At 45.5% G+C, this 20,450-nt stretch overlaps 1 protein-coding gene across 1 annotated transcript in view; it reads right to left on the reverse strand.

Moving 5' to 3' along the window:
- The window catches only part of LOC110487029 (vesicular glutamate transporter 1), a 67,020-nt gene extending 46,889 nt beyond the window's left edge, over positions 1–20,131 (reverse strand). The window contains exon 1 of the mRNA XM_036941900.1: positions 20,013–20,131. Within this exon, the coding sequence (XP_036797795.1) occupies positions 20,013–20,074 (62 nt within the window). The 5' untranslated portion in view covers positions 20,075–20,131. The remainder of the gene's footprint in view (positions 1–20,012) is intronic.
- Between the last annotated feature and the right edge of the window lie 319 nt (positions 20,132–20,450).

The raw sequence follows: 20,450 nt of genomic DNA on the forward strand, positions 1-20,450 counted from the left end.
ATCTACATGTACAGGCAGTCCCTCTGGTGGCACTATGGAATCCATATCTACGTGTACAGCTAGTCCCTCTGGTGGCACTATGGAATCCAAATCTACATGTACAGCTAGTCCCTCTGGTGGCACTATGGAATCCATATCTACATGTACAGGCAGTCCCTCTGGTGGCACTATGGAATCCATATCTACATGTACAGCTAGTCCCTCTAGTGGCACTATGGAATCCATATCTACATGTACAACCAGTCCCAGCTAGTCCCTCTGGTGACACTATGGAATCCATATCTACATGTACAGCCAGTCCCAGCTAGTCCCTCTGGTGGCACTATGGAATCCATATCTACATATACAGCCAGTCCCTCTGGTGGCACTATGGAATCCATATCTACATTTACAGGCAGTCCCTCTGGTGACACTATGGAATCCATCTCTACATGTACAGCCAGTCCCTCTGGTGGCACTATGGAATCCATATCTACATGTACAGCCAGTCCCTCTGGTGACACTATGGAATCCATATCTACATGTACAGCCAGTCCCAGCTAGTCCCTCTGGTGGCACTATGGAATCCATTTCTACATGTACAGCCAGTCCCCTGGTGGCACTATGGAATCCATATATACATGTACAGCCAGTCCCTCTGGTGGCACTATGGAATCCATATCTACATGTACAGCCAGTCCCAACTAGTCCCTCTGGTGGCACTATGGAATCCATATCTACATGTACAGCCAGTCCCAGCCAGTCCCTCTGGTGGCACTATGGAATCCATATCTACATGTACAGCCAGTCCCTCTGGTGACACTATGGAATCCATATCTACATGTACAGCCAGTCTCTCTGGTGGCACTATGGAATCCATATCTACATGTACAGCCAGTCCCAACTAGTCCCTCTGGTGGCACTATGGAATCCATATCTACATGTACAGCCAGTCCCAGCTAGTCCCTCTGGTGACACTATGGAATCCATATCTACATGTACAGCCAGTCCCTATGGTGGCACTATGGAATCCATATCTACATGTACAGCCAGTCCCAGCCAGTCCCTCTGGTGGCACTATGGAATCCATATCTACATGTACAGCCAGTCCCTCTGGTGACACTATGGAATCCATATCTACATGTACAGCCAGTCCCAGCTAGTTCCTCTGGTGGCACTATGGAATCCATATCTACATGTACAGCCAGTCTCTCTGGTGGCACTATGGAATCCATATCTACATGTACAGCCAGTCCCAACTAGTCCCTCTGGTGGCACTATGGAATCCATATCTACATGTAAAGCCAGTCCCAGCTAATCCCTCTGGTGACACTATGGAATCCATATCTACATGTACAGCCAGTCCCTATGGTGGCACTATGGAATCCATATCTACATGTACAGCCAGTCCCAGCTAGTCCCTCTGGTGGCACTATGGAATCCATATCTACATGTACAGCCAGTCCCTCTGGTGGCACTATGGAATCCATATCTACATGTACAGCTAGTCCCTCTGGTGGCACTATGGAATCCATATCTACATTTACAGGCAGTCCCTCTGGTGACACTATGGAATCCATATCTACATGTACAGCCAGTCCCTCTGGTGACACTATGGAATCCATATCTACATGTACAGGCAGTCCCTCTGGTGGCACTATGGAATCCATATCTACATGTACAGCTAGTCCCTCTGGTGGCACTATGGAATCCATATCTATATGTACAGCCAGTCCCTCTGGTGGCACTATGGAATCCATATCTACATGTACAGCCAGTCCCAGCTAGTCCCTCTGGTGGCACTATGGAATCCATATCTACATGTACAGCCAGTCCCTCTGGTGGCACTATGGAATCCATATCTACATGTACAGCCAGTCCCAGCTAGTCTCTCTGGTGGCACTATGGAATCCATATATATATGTACAGCCAGTCCCTCTGGTGGCACTATGGAATCCATATCTACATGTACAGCCAGTCCCTCTGGTGGCACTATGGAATCCATATCTACATGTACAGCCAGTCCCAGCTAGTCCCTCTGGTGGCACTATGGAATCCATTTCTACATGTACAGCCAGTCCCCTGGTGGCACTATGGAATCCATATATACATGTACAGCCAGTCCCTCTGGTGGCACTATGGAATCCATATCTACATGTACAGCCAGTCCCAACTAGTCCCTCTGGTGGCACTATGGAATCCATATCTACATGTACAGCCAGTCCCAGCCAGTCCCTCTGGTGGCACTATGGAATCCATATCTACATGTACAGCCAGTCCCTCTGGTGACACTATGGAATCCATATCTACATGTACAGCCAGTCCCTATGGTGGCACTATGGAATCCATATCTACATGTACAGCCAGTCCCAGCCAGTCCCTCTGGTGGCACTATGGAATCCATATCTACATGTACAGCCAGTCCCTCTGGTGACACTATGGAATCCATATCTACATGTACAGCCAGTCCCAGCTAGTTCCTCTGGTGGCACTATGGAATCCATATCTACATGTACAGCCAGTCTCTCTGGTGGCACTATGGAATCCATATCTACATGTACAGCCAGTCCCAACTAGTCCCTCTGGTGGCACTATGGAATCCATATCTACATGTACAGCCAGTCCCAGCTAGTCCCTCTGGTGACACTATGGAATCCATATCTACATGTACAGCCAGTCCCTATGGTGGCACTATGGAATCCATATCTACATGTACAGCCAGTCCCAGCCAGTCCCTCTGGTGGCACTATGGAATCCATATCTACATGTACAGCCAGTCCCTCTGGTGACACTATGGAATCCATATCTACATGTACAGCCAGTCCCAGCTAGTTCCTCTGGTGGCACTATGGAATCCATATCTACATGTACAGCCAGTCTCTCTGGTGGCACTATGGAATCCATATCTACATGTACAGCCAGTCCCAACTAGTCCCTCTGGTGGCACTATGGAATCCATATCTACATGTACAGCCAGTCCCAGCTAGTCCCTCTGGTGACACTATGGAATCCATATCTACATGTACAGCCAGTCCCTATGGTGGCACTATGGAATCCATATCTACATGTACAGCCAGTCCCAGCTAGTCCCTCTGGTGGCACTATGGAATCCATATCTACATGTACAGCCAGTCCCTCTGGTGGCACTATGGAATCCATATCTACATGTACAGCTAGTCCCTCTGGTGGCACTATGGAATCCATATCTACATTTACAGGCAGTCCCTCTGGTGACACTATGGAATCCATATCTACATGTACAGCCAGTCCCTCTGGTCGCACTATGGAATCCATATCTACATGTACAGCCAGTCCCCTGGTGGCACTATGGAATCCATATCTACATGTACAGCCAGTCCCTCTGGTGACACTATGGAATCCATATCTACATGTACAGCCAGTCCCAGCTAGTCTCTCTGGTGGCACTATGGAATCCATATATATATGTACAGCCAGTCCCTCTGGTGGCACTATGGAATCCATATCTACATGTACAGCCAGTCCCTCTGGTGGCACTATGGAATCCATATCTACATGTACAGCCAGTCCCTCTGGTGGCACTATGGAATCCATATCTACATGTACAGCCAGTCCCTCTGGTGACACTATGGAACCAATATCTACATGTACAGCCAGTCCCAGCTAGTCTCTCTGGTGGCACTATGGAATCCATATCTACATGTACAGCCAGTCCCTCTGGTGGCACTATCATAGTCTTTTCGGCTTTCTGTCTAGTAGGAATTGGATGCATGCTATTGAGGAAACGCATGGATTATAACATCTAGACTGGCTGGGCCTCCATGTGTGTTATAACATATAGACTGGCTGAGTCTCCATGTGTGTTATAACAGATAGACTGGCTGGGCCCCCATGTGTGTTATAACAGATAGACTGGCTGGGCCTCCATGTGTGTTATAACAGATAGACTGGCTGGGCCTCTATGTGTGTTATAACATATAGACTGGCTGGGCCTCCATGTGTGTTATAACATATAGACTGGCTGGGCCTCCATGTGTGTTATAACATATAGACCGGCTAGGCCTCCATGTGTGTTATAACAGATAGACTGGCTGGGCCTCCATGTGTGTTATAACATGTAGACTGGCTAGGCCTCCATGTGTTAGAAAATATATAGCAGCCTGGCTGGGCCTCCATGTGTGTTATAACACATAGACTGGCTGGGCCTCCATGTGTGTTATAACACATAGACTGGCTGAGTCTCCATGTGTGTTATAACATATAGACTGGCTGGGCCTCCATGTGTGTTATAACAAATAGACTGGCTGAGTCTCCATGTGTGTTATAACATATAGACTGGCTGGGCCTCCATGTGTGTTATAACATATAGACTGGCTGGGCCTCCATGTGTGTTATAACATATAGACTGGCTGGGCCTCCATGTGTGTTATAACATATAGACTGGCTGAGTCTCCATGTGTGTTATAACACATAGACTGGCTGGGCCTCCATGTGTGTTATAACAAATAGACTGGCTGAGTCTCCATGTGTGTTATAACATATAGACTGGCTGGGCCCCCATGTGTGTTATAACATATTGACTGGCTGAGTCTCCATGTGTGTTATAACATATAGACTGGCTGGGCCTCCATGTGTGTTATAACATATAGACTGGCTGAGTCTCCATGTGTGTTATAACAGATAGACTGGCTGGGCCTCTATGTGTGTTATAACATATAGACTGGCTGGGCCTCCATGTGTGTTATAACAGATAGACTGGCTGGGCCTCCATGTGTGTTTTAACAGATAGACTGGCTGGGCCTCCTTGTGTGTTATAACATTTAGAACAGACTGGGCCTCTATGTGTGTTATAACAGATAGAACAGACTGGCTTGGCAAATGAGCTGATGACAACTCTTTTGTTACCTTTTATATTAAATTCTCAAATTCACAGAGCGTTCCTGATAATCCCCTCATAAGAGGATGAGAGAAAGACAGAGAGAAATAGAGGGAGAGAGAGGAGCGAGAGGAGAGAGTAAAATGTTACGTCATCTCAGACGCCCTAGTGATCACTTGTCCATATATAATGATATTTCCGAGGTCCCTCCCTCCTCTTGCTGTCCCTCCCTCCTCTTTCTGCCCTCTTGCTGTCCCTCCCTCCTCTTGCTGTCCCTCCCTCCACTTGCTGTCCCTCCTCTTGCTGCCCCTCTACCCTCTTACTGTCCCTCCCTCCTCTTGCTGCCCCTCTACCCTCTTACTGTCCCTCTACCCTCTTACTGTCCCTCTACCCTCTTACTGTCCCTCCCTCCTCTTGCTGTCCCTCCCTCCTCTTGCTGCCCTCTTGCTGTCCCTCCTCCTCTTGCTGTCCCTCCCTCTCATCCTGTCTTTATGTCATCCTTTCTCCTCCCTCCACTTGTCTCTATTGTCATTATATCCACTGTTGTCATGGTGTCTGCTGTACAGTCTAATGTTGTGACATACAGCATATATACATCCCTGGAGTCTGGACTGAGGACACTATGTCATTGTGTTAGGTGGGTGGGAGACTGTGAAAGAGCTGCTGCAACTACACTCATCCAAAACCATTCACTAAATGAAACGGGGAAACATGTGCTGATTCCTTTTAATATTGATAAATAATCAAACTGTTGAGGTGTTCAGCTTTGGAAATTGTTAATGAAAAACAGAGTTAAAGCTGGAATGCTATATTGAAACAACAACAAGTGGGCACCCCGCCTGTGTTTTGGTCAAATAAACTGAGGGATGGGCCTGGAGACGAGTAACCACTCTAAAATTCAAAATAAGAGCTCTGTACAGTAAATGCAAGGACAGACCATCCATGATATGAAAAGTATAGTTGGAACCATGTTACGAGGCTATACAGAGTTTGTTTACATTTTCTTTGTTTACAAACATTGGAGTAAAACAAGCTTAAATTTGGGGTTCTGGTGGGGCACAACAGTTAAACTGAGCTCATGAGCCATTTACAGGTTAGGTTCTTCGAGAATTAAAGGGTATAAATCATGAATTAATAAGTCCAAAAATGGATGTAGCAACTAAGGATTCCAGCTCTAAAGTTCAACTAAATGAATAAACTGGTTGAATGGAAGAGATGACTTGTTGGATGTCGTTGGTGAAGTGACGGTTGGGGGCTTCAGAACAGAGCCCTTGTCTACTATCCATACCTCCCAAATGACACACTATTCCCTACATAGTGCACTATTTCTGACCAGAGCCCTGTAGGGAATAGGATGCCATTTGGGACTCAGAGAGCGTTTGAAGGTCAGTGGGTGGAAACCTTCGTTAAGTCCATTGGTTTATTTGAAACCTAGTGAAAGTTGAAGGTGGACATATTGAACATTGGGCGCTGTCTGATGAGATTGATTAAAATCCTCTTCAAATCTCCCTCTTGACGCTCTAAATGATTGCTGCTATTGCCATTTGAATTAAGATAACAGTGATGGCTTCCCTTATCCCCCCTCCCCTTCTCTCTTTCTCTCTCACCCTCCCCCCTCTCTCTTTCTCTCTCACCCTGCCCTCCTCTCTCTTTCTCTCTCACCCTGCCCTCCTCTCTGGTGAACAGATTGTGTCTCTATGGGACGATGTTACCTAGGGAGTCATACTCCCCCCTCCTGTCACACGATCTCCGTCATAGACACACACACAAACAAGCACGCACACACACACACACACATTGCATGACATTTATACACCCCAGAAACAAAATTACACCCAGACATTGTGAAACAACTTAGTACAAACTCGCTCATGCACACACACACACACACACACACACACACACACACACACACACACACACACACACACACACACACACACACACAAACCTACAGCATGCAGTTGTACAGGACTGCTCTTGAAGAGATATGAGTTTTTACTACTCACACTGCAAACTGCATGGCAATTCACAGAACTTAGAAAGACAGCATCCATGTGACATACTATAAAACAGCATCATAGTGACATACTGTAAAACAGCATCCATGTGACATACTGTAAAACAGCATCCATGTGACATACTGTAAAACAGCATCCATGTGACATACTGTAAAACCAGGAAGTCACTATCAATACATATTAAAACGCCACCAACTATTTTTTGATTATATGTTATTACACAAATATATATATATTTCATTTTTTATTTACTATGTTTATTTATTTATTTTACCTTTATTAAACTAGGTAAGTCAGTTAAGAACAAATGCTTATGTTCAATGATGGCCTAGCAACAGTTAACTGCATTGTTCAGGGGCAGAACAACAGATTATTTTACCTTGTCAGCTGGGGGATTCGATCTTGCAACCTTTCGGTTACAAGTCCAACTCTCTAACCACTAGGCTACCTGCTGCCCATGTATGTACTGTATGTACTGTTTTTTAAATATATTTGCAGTGTTTTAATTTTTATGAAAGGTGCTTTACAGATGTAGAACTATAGTGGTACTGTCTTAACATTGCAGTGAAGCGTCGCCGGTGTGGAAAGTTCCCATTTCCCTCCCCATGCCTGTGGTAGCATTTCCCTCCCCATGCCTGTGGTAGCATTTCCCTCCCCATGCCTGTGGTAGCATTTCCCTCCCCATGCCTGTGGTAGCATTTCCCTCCCCATGCCTGTGGTAGCATTTCCCTCCCCATGCCTGTGGTAGCATTTCCCTCCCCATGCCTGTGGTAGCATTTCCCTCCCCATGCCTGTGGTAGCATTTCCCTCCCCATGCCTGTGGTAGCATTTCCCTCCCCATGCCTGTGGTAGCATTTCCCTCCCCATGCCTGTGGTAGCATTTCCCTCCCCATGCCTGTGGTAGCATTTCCCTCCCCATGCCCGTGGTAGCATTTCCCTCCCCATGCCCGTGGTAGCATTTCCCTCCCCATGACTGTGGTAGCATTTCCCTCCCCATGACTGTGGTAGCATTTCCCTCCCCATGCCTGTGGTAGCATTTCCCTCCCCATGCCTGTGGTAGCATTTCCCTCCCCATGCCTGTGGTAGCATTTCCCTCCCCATGCCTGTGGTAGCATTTCCCTCCCCATGCCTGTGGTAGCATTTCCCTCCCCATGCCTGTGGTAGCATTTCCCTCCCCATGCCTGTGGTAGCATTTCCCTCCCCATGACTGTGGTAGCATTTCCCTCCCCATGACTGTGGTAGCATTTCCCTCCCCATGCCTGTGGTAGCATTTCCCTCCCCATGCCTGTGGTAGCATTTCCCTCCCCATGCCTGTGGTAGCATTTCCCTCCCCATGCCTGTGGTAGCATTTCCCTCCCCATGCCTGTGGTAGCATTTCCCTCCCCATGCCTGTGGTAGCATTTCCCTCCCCATGCCTGTGGTAGCATTTCCCTCCCCATGACTGTGGTAGCATTTCCCTCCCCATGACTGTGGTAGCATTTCCCTCCCCATGACTGTGGTAGCATTTCCCTCCCCATGACTGTGGTAGCATTTCCTTCTTAACCATGAATTCCATCAATATGAGGGTTTAAAATGACAGAGCAGCTGGCACTACATATCTTAACCATGAATTCCATCAATTTGACAAAATGTCACCCTGCATGTCGGGGTCTGTTACAGGCTGTACTAATTGGGTGTATGACCCCCCCCCCCCCCCCCCTAACTTGAGAGACCTCCGCTGTGATAGTCAATAGATTGAGAGAGCACCGCTGTGATAGCCAATAGGTTGAGAATGCTCCGCTGTGATAGCCTATAGGTTGAGATAGCTCTGTTGTGATGACCATTATCTAATAAGCTAGATTCCAAAGATCAGTTAGTAGAGCATGGTCCTCTGTAGTTCAGTTAGTAGAGCATGGTCCTCTGTAGTTAAGTTGGTAGAGCATGGTCCTCTGTAGACCAGTTAGTAGAGCATGGTCCTCTGTAGACCAGTTGGTAGAGCATGGTCCTCTGTAGTTCAGTTAGTAGAGCATGGTCCTCTGTAGTTCAGTTAGTAGAGCATGGTCCTCTGTAGTTCAGTTAGTAGAGCATGGTCCTCTGTAGTTCAGTTAGTAGAGCATGGTCCTCTGTAGTTCAGTTAGTAGAGCATGGTCCTCTGTAGTTCAGTTAGTAGAGCATGGTCCTCTGTAGTTCAGTTAGTAGAGCATGGTCCTCTGAAGTTCAGTTAGTAGAGCATGGTCCTCTGTAGTTCAGTTAGTAGAGCATGGTCCTCTGTAGACCAGTTGGTAGAGCATGGTCCTCTGTAGTTCAGTTAGTAGAGCATGGTCCTCTGTAGACCAGTTAGTAGAGCATGGTCCTCTGTAGATCAGTTAGTAGAGCATGGTCCTCTGTAGACCAGTTAGTAGAGCATGGTCCTCTGTAGAGCATGGTCCTCTGTAGACCAGTTGGTAGAGCATGGTCCTCTGTAGTTCAGTTAGTAGAGCATGGTCCTCTGTAGTTCAGTTAGTAGAGCATGATCCTCTGTAGTTCAGTTAGTAGAGCATGGTCCTCTGTAGTTCAGTTAGTAGAGCATGGTCCTCTGTAGACCAGTTAGTAGAGCATGGTCCTCTGTAGAGCATGGTCCTCTGTAGACCAGTTGGTAGAGCATGGTCCTCTGTAGTTCAGTTAGTAGAGCATGGTCCTCTGTAGTTCAGTTAGTAGAGCATGGTCCTCTGTAGTTAAGTTGGTAGAGCATGGTCCTCTGTAGACCAGTTAGTAGAGCATGGTCCTCTGTAGACCAGTTGGTAGAGCATGGTCCTCTGTAGTTCAGTTAGTAGAGCATGGTCCTCTGTAGTTCAGTTAGTAGAGCATGGTCCTCTGTAGTTCAGTTAGTAGAGCATGGTCCTCTGTAGTTCAGTTAGTAGAGCATGGTCCTCTGTAGTTCAGTTAGTAGAGCATGGTCCTCTGTAGTTCAGTTAGTAGAGCATGGTCCTCTGAAGTTCAGTTAGTAGAGCATGGTCCTCTGTAGTTCAGTTAGTAGAGCATGGTCCTCTGTAGACCAGTTAGTAGAGCATGGTCCTCTGTAGACCAGTTGGTAGAGCATGGTCCTCTGTAGTTCAGTTAGTAGAGCATGGTCCTCTGTAGACCAGTTAGTAGAGCATGGTCCTCTGTAGATCAGTTAGTAGAGCATGGTCCTCTGTAGACCAGTTAGTAGAGCATGGTCCTCTGTAGAGCATGGTCCTCTGTAGACCAGTTGGTAGAGCATGGTCCTCTGTAGTTCAGTTAGTAGAGCATGGTCCTCTGTAGTTCAGTTAGTAGAGCATGATCCTCTGTAGTTCAGTTAGTAGAGCATGGTCCTCTGTAGTTCAGTTAGTAGAGCATGGTCCTCTGTAGACCAGTTGGTAGAGCATGGTCCTCTGTAGACCAGTTGGTAGAGCATGGTCCTCTGTAGTTCAGTTAGTAGAGCATGGTCCTCTGTAGACCAGTTGGTAGAGCATGGTCCTCTGTAGTTCAGTTAGTAGATCATGGTCCTCTGTAGTTCAGTTAGTAGAGCATGGTCCTCTGTAGACCAGTTGGTAGAGCATGGTCCTCTGTAGTTCAGTTAGTAGAGCATGGTCCTCTGTAGACCAGTTAGTAGAGCATGGTCCTCATTAGATCAGTTGGCATGGTGGTTGCAACACCAGGATTGTGGGTTTGATTCCCAGGATCACCCAGACATTAAATACAGTGCCTTGCGAAAGTATTCGGCCCCCTTGAACTTTGCGACCTTTTGCCACATTTCAGGCTTCAAACATAAAGATATAAAACTGTATTTTTTTGTGAAGAATCAACAACAAGTGGGACACAATCATGAAGTGGAACGACATTTATTAGATATTTCAAACTTTTTTAACAATCAAAAACTGAAAAATTGGGCGTGCAAAATTATTCAGCCCCTTTACTTTCAGTGCAGCAAACTCTCTCCAGAAGTTCAGTGAGGATCTCTGAATGATCCAATGTTGACCTAAATGACTAATGATGATAAATACAATCCACCTGTGTGTAATCAAGTCTCCGTATAAATGCACCTGCACTGTGATAGTCTCAGAGGTCCGTTAAAAGCGCAGAGAGCATCATGAAGAACAAGGAACACACCAGGCATGTCCGAGATACTGTTGTGAAGAAGTTTAAAGCCGGATTTGGATACAAAAAGATTTCCCAAGCTTTAAACATCCCAAGGAGCACTGTGCAAGCGATAATATTGAAATGGAAGGAGTATCAGACCACTGCAAATCTACCAAGACCTGGCCGTCCCTCTAAACTTTCAGCTCAAACAAGGAGAAGACTGATCAGAGATGCAGCCAAGAGGCCCATGATCACTCTGGATGAACTGCAGAGATCTACAGCTGAGGTGGGAGACTCTGTCCATAGGACAACAATCAGTCGTATATTGCACAAATCTGGCCTTTATGGAAGAGTGGCAAGAAGAAAGCCATTTCTTAAAGATATCCATAAAAAGTGTCGTTTAAAGTTTGCCACAAGCCACCTGGGAGACACACCAAACATGTGGAAGAAGGTGCTCTGGTCAGATGAAACCAAAATTGAACTTTTTGGCAACAATGCAAAACGTTATGTTTGGCGTAAAAGCAACACAGCTCACACCATCCCCACTGTCAAACATGGTGGTGGCAGCATCATGGTTTGGGCCTGCTTTTCTTCAGCAGGGACAGGGAAGATGGTTAAAATTGATGGGAAGATGGATGGAGCCAAATACAGGACCATTAAGGAAGAAAACCTGATGGAGTCTGCAAAAGACCTGAGACTGGGACGGAGATTTGTCTTCCAACAAGACAATGATCCAAAACATAAAGCAAAATCTACAATGGAATGGTTCAAAAATAAACATATCCAGGTGTTAGAATGGCCAAGTCAAAGTCCAGACCTGAATCCAATCGAGAATCTGTGGAAAGAACTGAAAACTGCTGTTCACAAATGCTCTCCATCCAACCTCACTGAGCTCGAGCTGTTTTGCAAGGAGGAATGGGAAAAAATGTCAGTCTCTCGATGTGCAAAACTGATAGAGACATACCCCAAGCGACTTACAGCTGTAATCGCAGCAAAAGGTGGCGCTACAAAGTATTAACTTAAGGGGGCTGAATAATTTTGCACACCCAATTTTTCAGTTTTTGATTTGTTAAAAAAGTTTGAAATATCCAATAAATGTCGTTCCACTTCATGATTGTGTCCCACTTGTTGTTGATTCTTCACAAAAAATACAGTTTTATATCTCTATGTTTGAAGCCTGAAATGTGGCAAAAGGTCGCAAAGTTCAAGGGGGCCGAATACTTTCGCAAGGCACTGTATATGCACACATGACTGTAACTCGCTTTGGATAAAAGCCTCTGCTAAATATGATTACTTATTGACGGATGACAAGGGAATGACTGCAGGGAAGAGGTGAAGGTAGAGAAGAGAAGAGAGGAGAGGAGAAGGTGTTGGGGCTGCTCTGTACCTTAGAGAGGAGAGGAGAAGGTGTTGGGGCTCTGTACCTTAGAGAGGAGAGGAGAAGGTGTTGGGGCTGCTCTGTACCTTAGAGAGGAGAGGAGAAGGTGTTGGGGCTCTGTACCTTAGAGAGGAGAGGAGAGGGTGTTGGGGCTGCTCTGTACCTTAGAGAGGAGAGGAGAGGGTGTTGGGGCTGCTCTGTACCTTAGAGAGGAGAGGAGAAGGTGTTGGGGCTCTGTACCTTAGAGAGGAGAGGAGAAGGTGTTGGGGCTGCTCTGTACCTTAGAGAGGAGAGGAGAAGGTGTTGGGGCTGCTCTGTACCTTAGAGAGGAGAAGAGAAGGTGTTGGGGCTGCTCTGTACCTTAGAGAGGAGAGGAGAAGGTGTTGGGGCTGCTCTGTACCTTAGAGAGGAGAAGAGAAGGTGTTGGGGCTGCTCTGTACCTTAGAGAGGAGAGGAGAAGGTGTTGGGGCTGCTCTGTACCTTAGAGAGGAGAAGAGAAGGTGTTGGGGCTGCTCTGTACCTTAGAGAGGAGATGAGAAGGTGTTGGGGCTGCTCTGTACCTTAGAGAGGAGAGGAGAAGGTGTTGGGGCTGCTCTGTTCCTTAGAGAGGAGAAGAGAAGGTGTTGGGGCTGCTCTGTACCTTAGAGAGGAGAGGAGAAGGTGTTGGGGCTGCTCTGTACCTTAGAGAGGAGAAGAGAAGGTGTTGGGGCTGCTCTGTACCTTAGAGAGGAGAGGAGAAGGTGTTGGGGCTGCTCTGTACCTTAGAGAGGAGAAGAGAAGGTGTTGGGGCTGCTCTGTACCTTAGAGAGGAGATGAGAAGGTGTTGGGGCTGCTCTGTACCTTAGAGAGGAGAGGAGAAGGTGTTGGGGCTGTTCTGTACCTTAGAGAGGAGAAGAGAAGGTGTTGGGGCTGCTCTGTGCCTTAGAGAGGAGATGAGAAGGTGTTGGGGCTGTTCTGTACCTTAGAGAGGAGATGAGAAGGTGTTGGGGCTGCTCTGTACCTTAGAGAGGAGAAGAGAAGGTGTTGGGGCTGCTCTGTACCTTAGAGAGGAGAGGAGAAGGTGTTGGGGCTGCTCTGTACCTTACACTACCATAGTATTTGCCTACCTAGTTTAATATAGAAACAAGAGACGCATTCCGATGGAGAAAAACTCTAAATAATAGATGAACTACTGGCAGCATTCACAGGGAGGGATCACGGTTCTGTCGGTGAGGTAGACCACTCACACAGTATACACGCTCACATACGCACACACAAACACACACACACACACACACATACTTCCTATTGTTTGAATATAGAGTACCAATCAAAAGTTTGGAGACATACACATATGGAATCATGTAGTAACCAGAAAAGTGTTAAACATATCAAAATACATTTTATATTTGAGATTCTTCAAAGTAACCACCCGTTGCCTTGACGACAGCTTTGCACACTCTTGGCATTCTCTCAACCAGCTTCACCTGGAATGCTTTTCCAACAGGCTTGAAGTAGTTCCCATATACGCTGAGCACTTGTTCGCTGCTTTTCCTTCACTGGAGGACAGGTAGCCTAGTGGTTAGAGTGTTGGGCCAGTAACCGAAAGGTTGCTAGATTGAATCCCTGAGCTGACAAGGTAAAAATCTGTCATTCTGCCCCTGAACAAGGCAGTTAACCCACTGTTCCTAGACTGTCATTTTAAATAAGAATTTGTTCTTATCTGACTTGCCAAGGTAAAATAAAAAATAAAAAATTCTGCAGTTCAACTCATCCCAAACCATCTTAATTGGGTTGAGATCAAGTGATTGTGGAGGTCAGATCATCTGATGCAGCACTCCATCACTCTCCTTTTTGGTCAAATTGGCCTTACTTAACTGGTGGAGGATGTGTGATGGTGTGGATGTGCTTTGCTGGTGACAATGTTGGTGATTTATTTAGAATTCAAGGCACAGGAGGTGTGTTGGGTCATTGTCCTGTTGAGAAACAAATTATAGTCCCACTAAGCTCAAACCATATGGGATGGCGTATTGCTGTAGAATACGGTGGTAGCCATGCTGGTTAAGTGTGCTTTGAATTCTAAATAAATCACCAACAGTGTCACCAGCAAAGCACATCCACACCATCACACATCCTCCTCCATCCTTCATGGTGGGAACCACACATGTGGAGATCATCCGTTCACCTACTCTGCGTCTCACAAAGACACAGCGGTTGGAACCAAAAATCTTACATTTAGACTCATCAGACCAAAGGACAGATTCCCACCGGACTAATATCCATTACTCATGTTTCTTGACCCAAGCAAGTCTCTTCTTATTATTGGTGTCCTTTAGTTGTGGTTTCTTTGCAGCAATTCAATCGGATGTGCAGTTAAGTCTAATTAACTTATCCTCTGCAGTAGAGGTGACTATGGGTCTTCCTTTCCTGTGGCGGTCCTCATGAGAGCCAGTTTCATCATTGCGCTTTAAGATTTTTGCGACTGCACTTGAAGAAACTTTCAAAGTTCTTGAAATGTTCCGTATTGACTGACCTTCATGTCTTAAAGTAATGATGGACTGTAGTTTCTCTTTGCTTATTCAAGCTGTTCTTGCCATAACATGGACTTGGTCTTTTATCAAATAGGGACATATTCTGTATAACACCCCTACATTTTCACAACACAACTGATTGGCTCAAACACATTAAGAAGGAACAGAATTCCACAAATTCACTTTTAACAAGGCACACCTGTTAATTGAAATGCATTCCAGGTGACTACCTCATGAAGCTGGTTGAGAGAATGCCAAGAGTGTGCAATGATGTCATATAGGCAACGGCTGGCTACTTTGAAGAATCTCATCTAAAATATATTTTTATTTGTTTAGCACTTTTTTGGTTACTACATGATTCCATGTGTGTTATTTCATAGTTTTAATGTCTTCACTATTATTCTACAAGAAACACCCAAGTATAAGTAGCTGTGTCCAAACTTTTGACTGGTACTGTAGGCCTACCATATACGTGAATACACCAATAATTTACAAAATATGGATTAGTTCAACCCTTTGATTAGGATACACTACAGTCATATAGCTAGTTCCTCTGAGCCCTCAGTCTGATACACTACAGTCATATAGCTAGTTCCTCTGGGCCCTCAGTCTGATACACTACAGTCATATAGCTAGTTCCTCTGAGGGTGAGCCCTCAGTCTGATACACTACAGTCATATAGCTAGTTCCTCTGAGCCCTCAGTCTGATACACTACAGTCATATAGCTAGTTCCTCTGGGCCCTCAGTCTGATACACTACAGTCATATAGCTAGTTCCTCTAGGCCCTCAGTCTGATACACTACAGTCATATAGCTAGTTCCTCTGGGCCCTCAGTCTGATACACTACAGTCATATAGCTAGTTCCTCTGGGCCCTCAGTCTGATACACTACAGTCATATAGCTAGTTCATCTGGGCCCTCAGTCTGATACACTACAGTCATATAGCTAGTTCCTCTGAGCCCTCAGTCTGATACACTACAGTCATATAGCTAGTTCCTCTGGGCCCTCAGTCTGATACACTACAGTCATATAGCTAGTTCCTCTGGGCCCTCAGTCTGATACACTACAGTCATATAGCTAGTTCCTCTGAGCCCTCAGTCTGATACACTACAGTCATATAGCTAGTTCCTCTGGGCCCTCAGTCTGATACACTACAGTCATATAGCTAGTTCCTCTGGGCCCTCAGTCTGATACACTACAGTCATATAGCTAGTTCCTCTGAGCCCTCAGTCTGATACACTACAGTCATATAGCTAGTTCCTCTGGGCCCTCAGTCTGATACACTACAGTCATATAGCTAGTTCCTCTGAGGGTGAGCCCTCAGTCTGATACACTACAGTCATATAGCTAGTTCCTCTGAGCCCTCAGTCTGATACACTACAGTCATATAGCTAGTTCCTCTGGGCCCTCAGTCTGATACACTACAGTCATATAGCTAGTTCCTCTAGGCCCTCAGTCTGATACACTACAGTCATATAGCTAGTTCCTCTGAGCCCTCAGTCTGATACACTACAGTCATATAGCTAGTTCCTCTGAGCCCTCAGTCTGATACACTACAGTCATATAGCTAGTTCCTCTGGGCCCTCAGTCTGATACACTACAGTCATATAGCTAGTTCCTCTGAGCCCTCAGTCTGATACACTACAGTCATATAGCTAGTTCCTCTGAGCCCTCAGTCTGATACACTACAGTCATATAGCTAGTTCCTCTAGGCCCTCAGTCTGATACACTACAGTCATATAGCTAGTTCCTCTGAGCCCTCAGTCTGATACACTACAGTCATATAGCTAGTTCCTCTGGGCCCTCAGTCTGATACACTACAGTCATATAGCTAGTTCCTCTGAGCCCTCAGTCTGATACACTACAGTCATATAGCTAGTTCCTCTGGGCCCTCAGTCTGATACACTACAGTCATATAGCTAGTTCCTCTGAGCCCTCAGTCTGATACACTACAGTCATATAGCTAGTTCCTCTGAGCCCTCAGTCTGATACACTACAGTCATATAGCTAGTTCCTCTGGGCCCTCAGTCTGATACACTACAGTCATATAGCTAGTTCCTCTGAGCCCTCAGTCTGATACACTACAGTCATATAGCTAGTTCCTCTGGGCCCTCAGTCTGATACACTACAGTCATATAGCTAGTTCCTCTGAGCCCTCAGTCTGATACACTACAGTCATATAGCTAGTTCCTCTGGGCCCTCAGTCTGATACACTACAGTCATATAGCTAGTTCCTCTGGGCCCTCAGTCTGATACACTACAGTCATATAGCTAGTTCCTCTGAGCCCTCAGTCTGATACACTACAGTCATATAGCTAGTTCCTCTGAGCCCTCAGTCTGATACACTACAGTCATATAGCTAGTTCCTCTGGGCCCTCAGTCTGATACACTACAGTCATATAGCTAGTTCCTCTGGGCCCTCAGTCTGATACACTACAGTCATATAGCTAGTTCCTCTGGGCCCTCAGTCTGATACACTACAGTCATATAGCTAGTTCCTCTAGGCCCTCAGTCTGATACACTACAGTCATATAGCTAGTTCCTCTGGGCCCTCAGTCTGATACACTACAGTCATATAGCTAGTTCCTCTGAGGGTGAGCCCTCAGTCTGATACACTACAGTCATATAGCTAGTTCCTCTGAGCCCTCAGTCTGATACACTACAGTCATATAGCTAGTTCCTCTGGGCCCTCAGTCTGATACACTACAGTCATATAGCTAGTTTCTCTGGGCCCTCAGTCTGATACACTACAGTCATATAGCTAGTTCCTCTGAGGGTGAGCCCTCACAGTCATGCAAGAAGTGTAGTGTGAAGGTGATTTCCCCCTTTTAGCCTACTATGTAAAGCGCTTTCAGTACCTCCTTTAGCCTACTACCTCAGTTGGTAGAAAGAATTGGTAGAAAGGCCCTATATAAATAAATCAAATCCAATCACATACAGTATTTCAAAGCAAATAGCATTGGACACCAGCATGCACGTGCCTCACGAGAGCCAGGGGAAAAAAAGCGATTTGACTCGCGTGCCCTTACACTCTTAATCCGGGGCCCCGGATGAGATGATGGAGTAGGCTGGTCTGTGAATGAGGATGGGGTGAGAGGAGGGGGGCGAGAGGAAGTGACAGTGGGCTGGGCTTGGAGTGGGAATGTGGGAGGGGTAGAGTTAGGGGATTTGCGTGGACCGACAGCTGGGCGGAGAAACGGGCTATTTCAGGATGGGGATTTATATGTTTCGTTGCTACCTCAAACCCCGGGAGAGCTCGAGTGTGCTGCCCTATCAATGACTATAATCTCTCATTTTTTGTCACCTACACAGACGATCAATTGATCACTTTTTAATATTCTATTTTAAACTGTATATGGTAATTTATTATGTAGATTATCGACCGGTTTAAATGAACATGAAATTGTGTTTTCTCACAGGTTTTTCCTTCCGTAACGCTGCATTTGTTTAGGCCATGCTGTTGTAAACATATATAAAACATGCAAACGATATTAATAATGGGCTAATAATAATAAAATAAAGAAAACGTGAGATTTCTGAAATCTTCAAAACGTTTGGAGTTATGCTTCGATTCAGGGTTTCGACAGGAGGCTGCAGGAGCTTTAAAATGCGATTTTTTTCGACACCTATTTTATAGCCTTTAGTTTAGCAGTGACTCCTGCCTGAGTGTCCAGTCGACCTACGGAGAATCCGTCTGACAAAATAACCTGTAGGCCTAGTCGACCCACGGAAGTTCGTCTGGCTGGAGCACCGCGATACATTTAATTATCCAATAAATGCAATCAATCAATTAATACACCTGGCAAAAGTTATTGGAAAGACCTCTATTGATTTGACAATATTTCCAATTTTAATCACAGCCTAAATATCCCAATGAGTTAATTCCAAGCTAAAATGATGGACATTTAGTCTAATGTGATGAAATGTTCATGTTGAAAGATGATTTTGTGCAAACACATCTATACATCTGGTCATCATAACAATGACTGGGGCTTTTTATTTTATTGTAGGCCTATTTGAACGCCATATGGCTTTTTTATGAATACATTTCAAAGTTACTAAATAAAAATAGATTGGAAACATTATTTATTAAACCAGTGGATGCACGTGACCACTGCACTTGCATAGCGAAAGATAGGCCTATAATCCGCACCTGTAGTTGCAGGGGAAGTTTCACATCCTTTTCCAACTATGTACATGTTCAGAGCCATTGCAACGAACCGTCAGGTTGAATGTAAACCACTTGATTGAACACGCGACAATTAGGATGGCGATGGGTATTGTATGTATGTCTTTCTGAGTGTCCTGTCTGTCTGTCGATGTTTCGGTCTGTCATCGGCACCGGGGACCATACATGTTACATGAGGCTAATCTGATTCTCTCTATTCCTTTCCACCTGGACAACCTTCTCAATCGGCCAGTGCGCGTCAATTACGCACGAAAACATTATGTAATCACACCTCTCCGAGCAACACAGGTCCCAGATACCGCACGCACTCTCTGCTGAAACCAAGAGTGGCACATCTCACCTGAACGCCAAAACCGAAACAATCTAGGTAGCCTACAATCGAAGGGTTGGGGGCAATTCGAATTTAATTTAAATCAGTTCATTTAGGAAGTGAATTTTAAAAAATGGCACTTCTGAAATAAATAGGTACTTTCCAGTTTATTGAGAAGTCACTGAAAATGTATGCCCTTTTCAAATAATTGAATTGGAATTTCAGTTTAATTCCTGAATTGACTGCATTCAGTTGGAACTGACCCCAACCCTGCTACAATCAATTTACATCAATACATTTCGACTGGAGTATTGCACAATGTTATACAGCCTATCCGAATCGAATTTCATAAAATACACGCTCTCAATTTGTTTGAGTTTTTCTAGTTTTCTAGTGATAATGTCCACCCCATCTCTGGATGCACACCAGATGTTGCCATTTTGCTGTGCCCCTGAGCGCACACTGTCCAAACGAGTCCAGGTGCGCCTAGCATACAGTGCGCGCCACTGAGATCCAGGTATCGACCGTGGCGCTACATTGTCTGAAAGTGCCACTTCTTTTTAGTCACTTTCACAAACAGTTGCCCTTTTGGGCTTTGAATATCACAAATAAAAGTTATATTACCGCAGCATATAGAAAAAAGCTATTTTCAACAAACTGTTTAAAAATAAGGCACGCCATAAGCAATTGTTAAGAAGTTAAGGAGGTACCTGTGTATCTTTCCCAGATTCTTGGCTGCAACCGCCTTAAACCTGTCTGGTCGGATCTCCATCTTCGCGACTCCCCGATCCAGCCGGTGTGCTATCCCGCGCGCACTCCAGCTCTAAGCGCAGTCCCTCTCTTTCTCTCTCTCTCTCTCTCTCTCTTACACACTCCACCAGTCCATCCCTACCACTTCTTGCGCTCCTATACACAACAGAAATTGCTTGTCATAAAATGTATATTTCTAAATACAATAGCCAACATTTAGATGTAGCCTAGTCTAGCCTATAGGCAGGCATATCTTTATTATTGCGCCCATTCGGAAGTGACTTTTCTTTCACAGGATAGTATAGCCTACACTTTCCTCTCGAAACAACATTGATAGAGCTCTCATCCACCAGGCCTATGTATAATTTGGAGTAGCCTAGACCTAGTCTCTGCATATA

The sequence above is a fragment of the Oncorhynchus mykiss genome, chromosome 13 (genome assembly GCF_013265735.2).
Source record: "Oncorhynchus mykiss isolate Arlee chromosome 13, USDA_OmykA_1.1, whole genome shotgun sequence".
Taxonomy (NCBI): domain Eukaryota; kingdom Metazoa; phylum Chordata; class Actinopteri; order Salmoniformes; family Salmonidae; genus Oncorhynchus; species Oncorhynchus mykiss.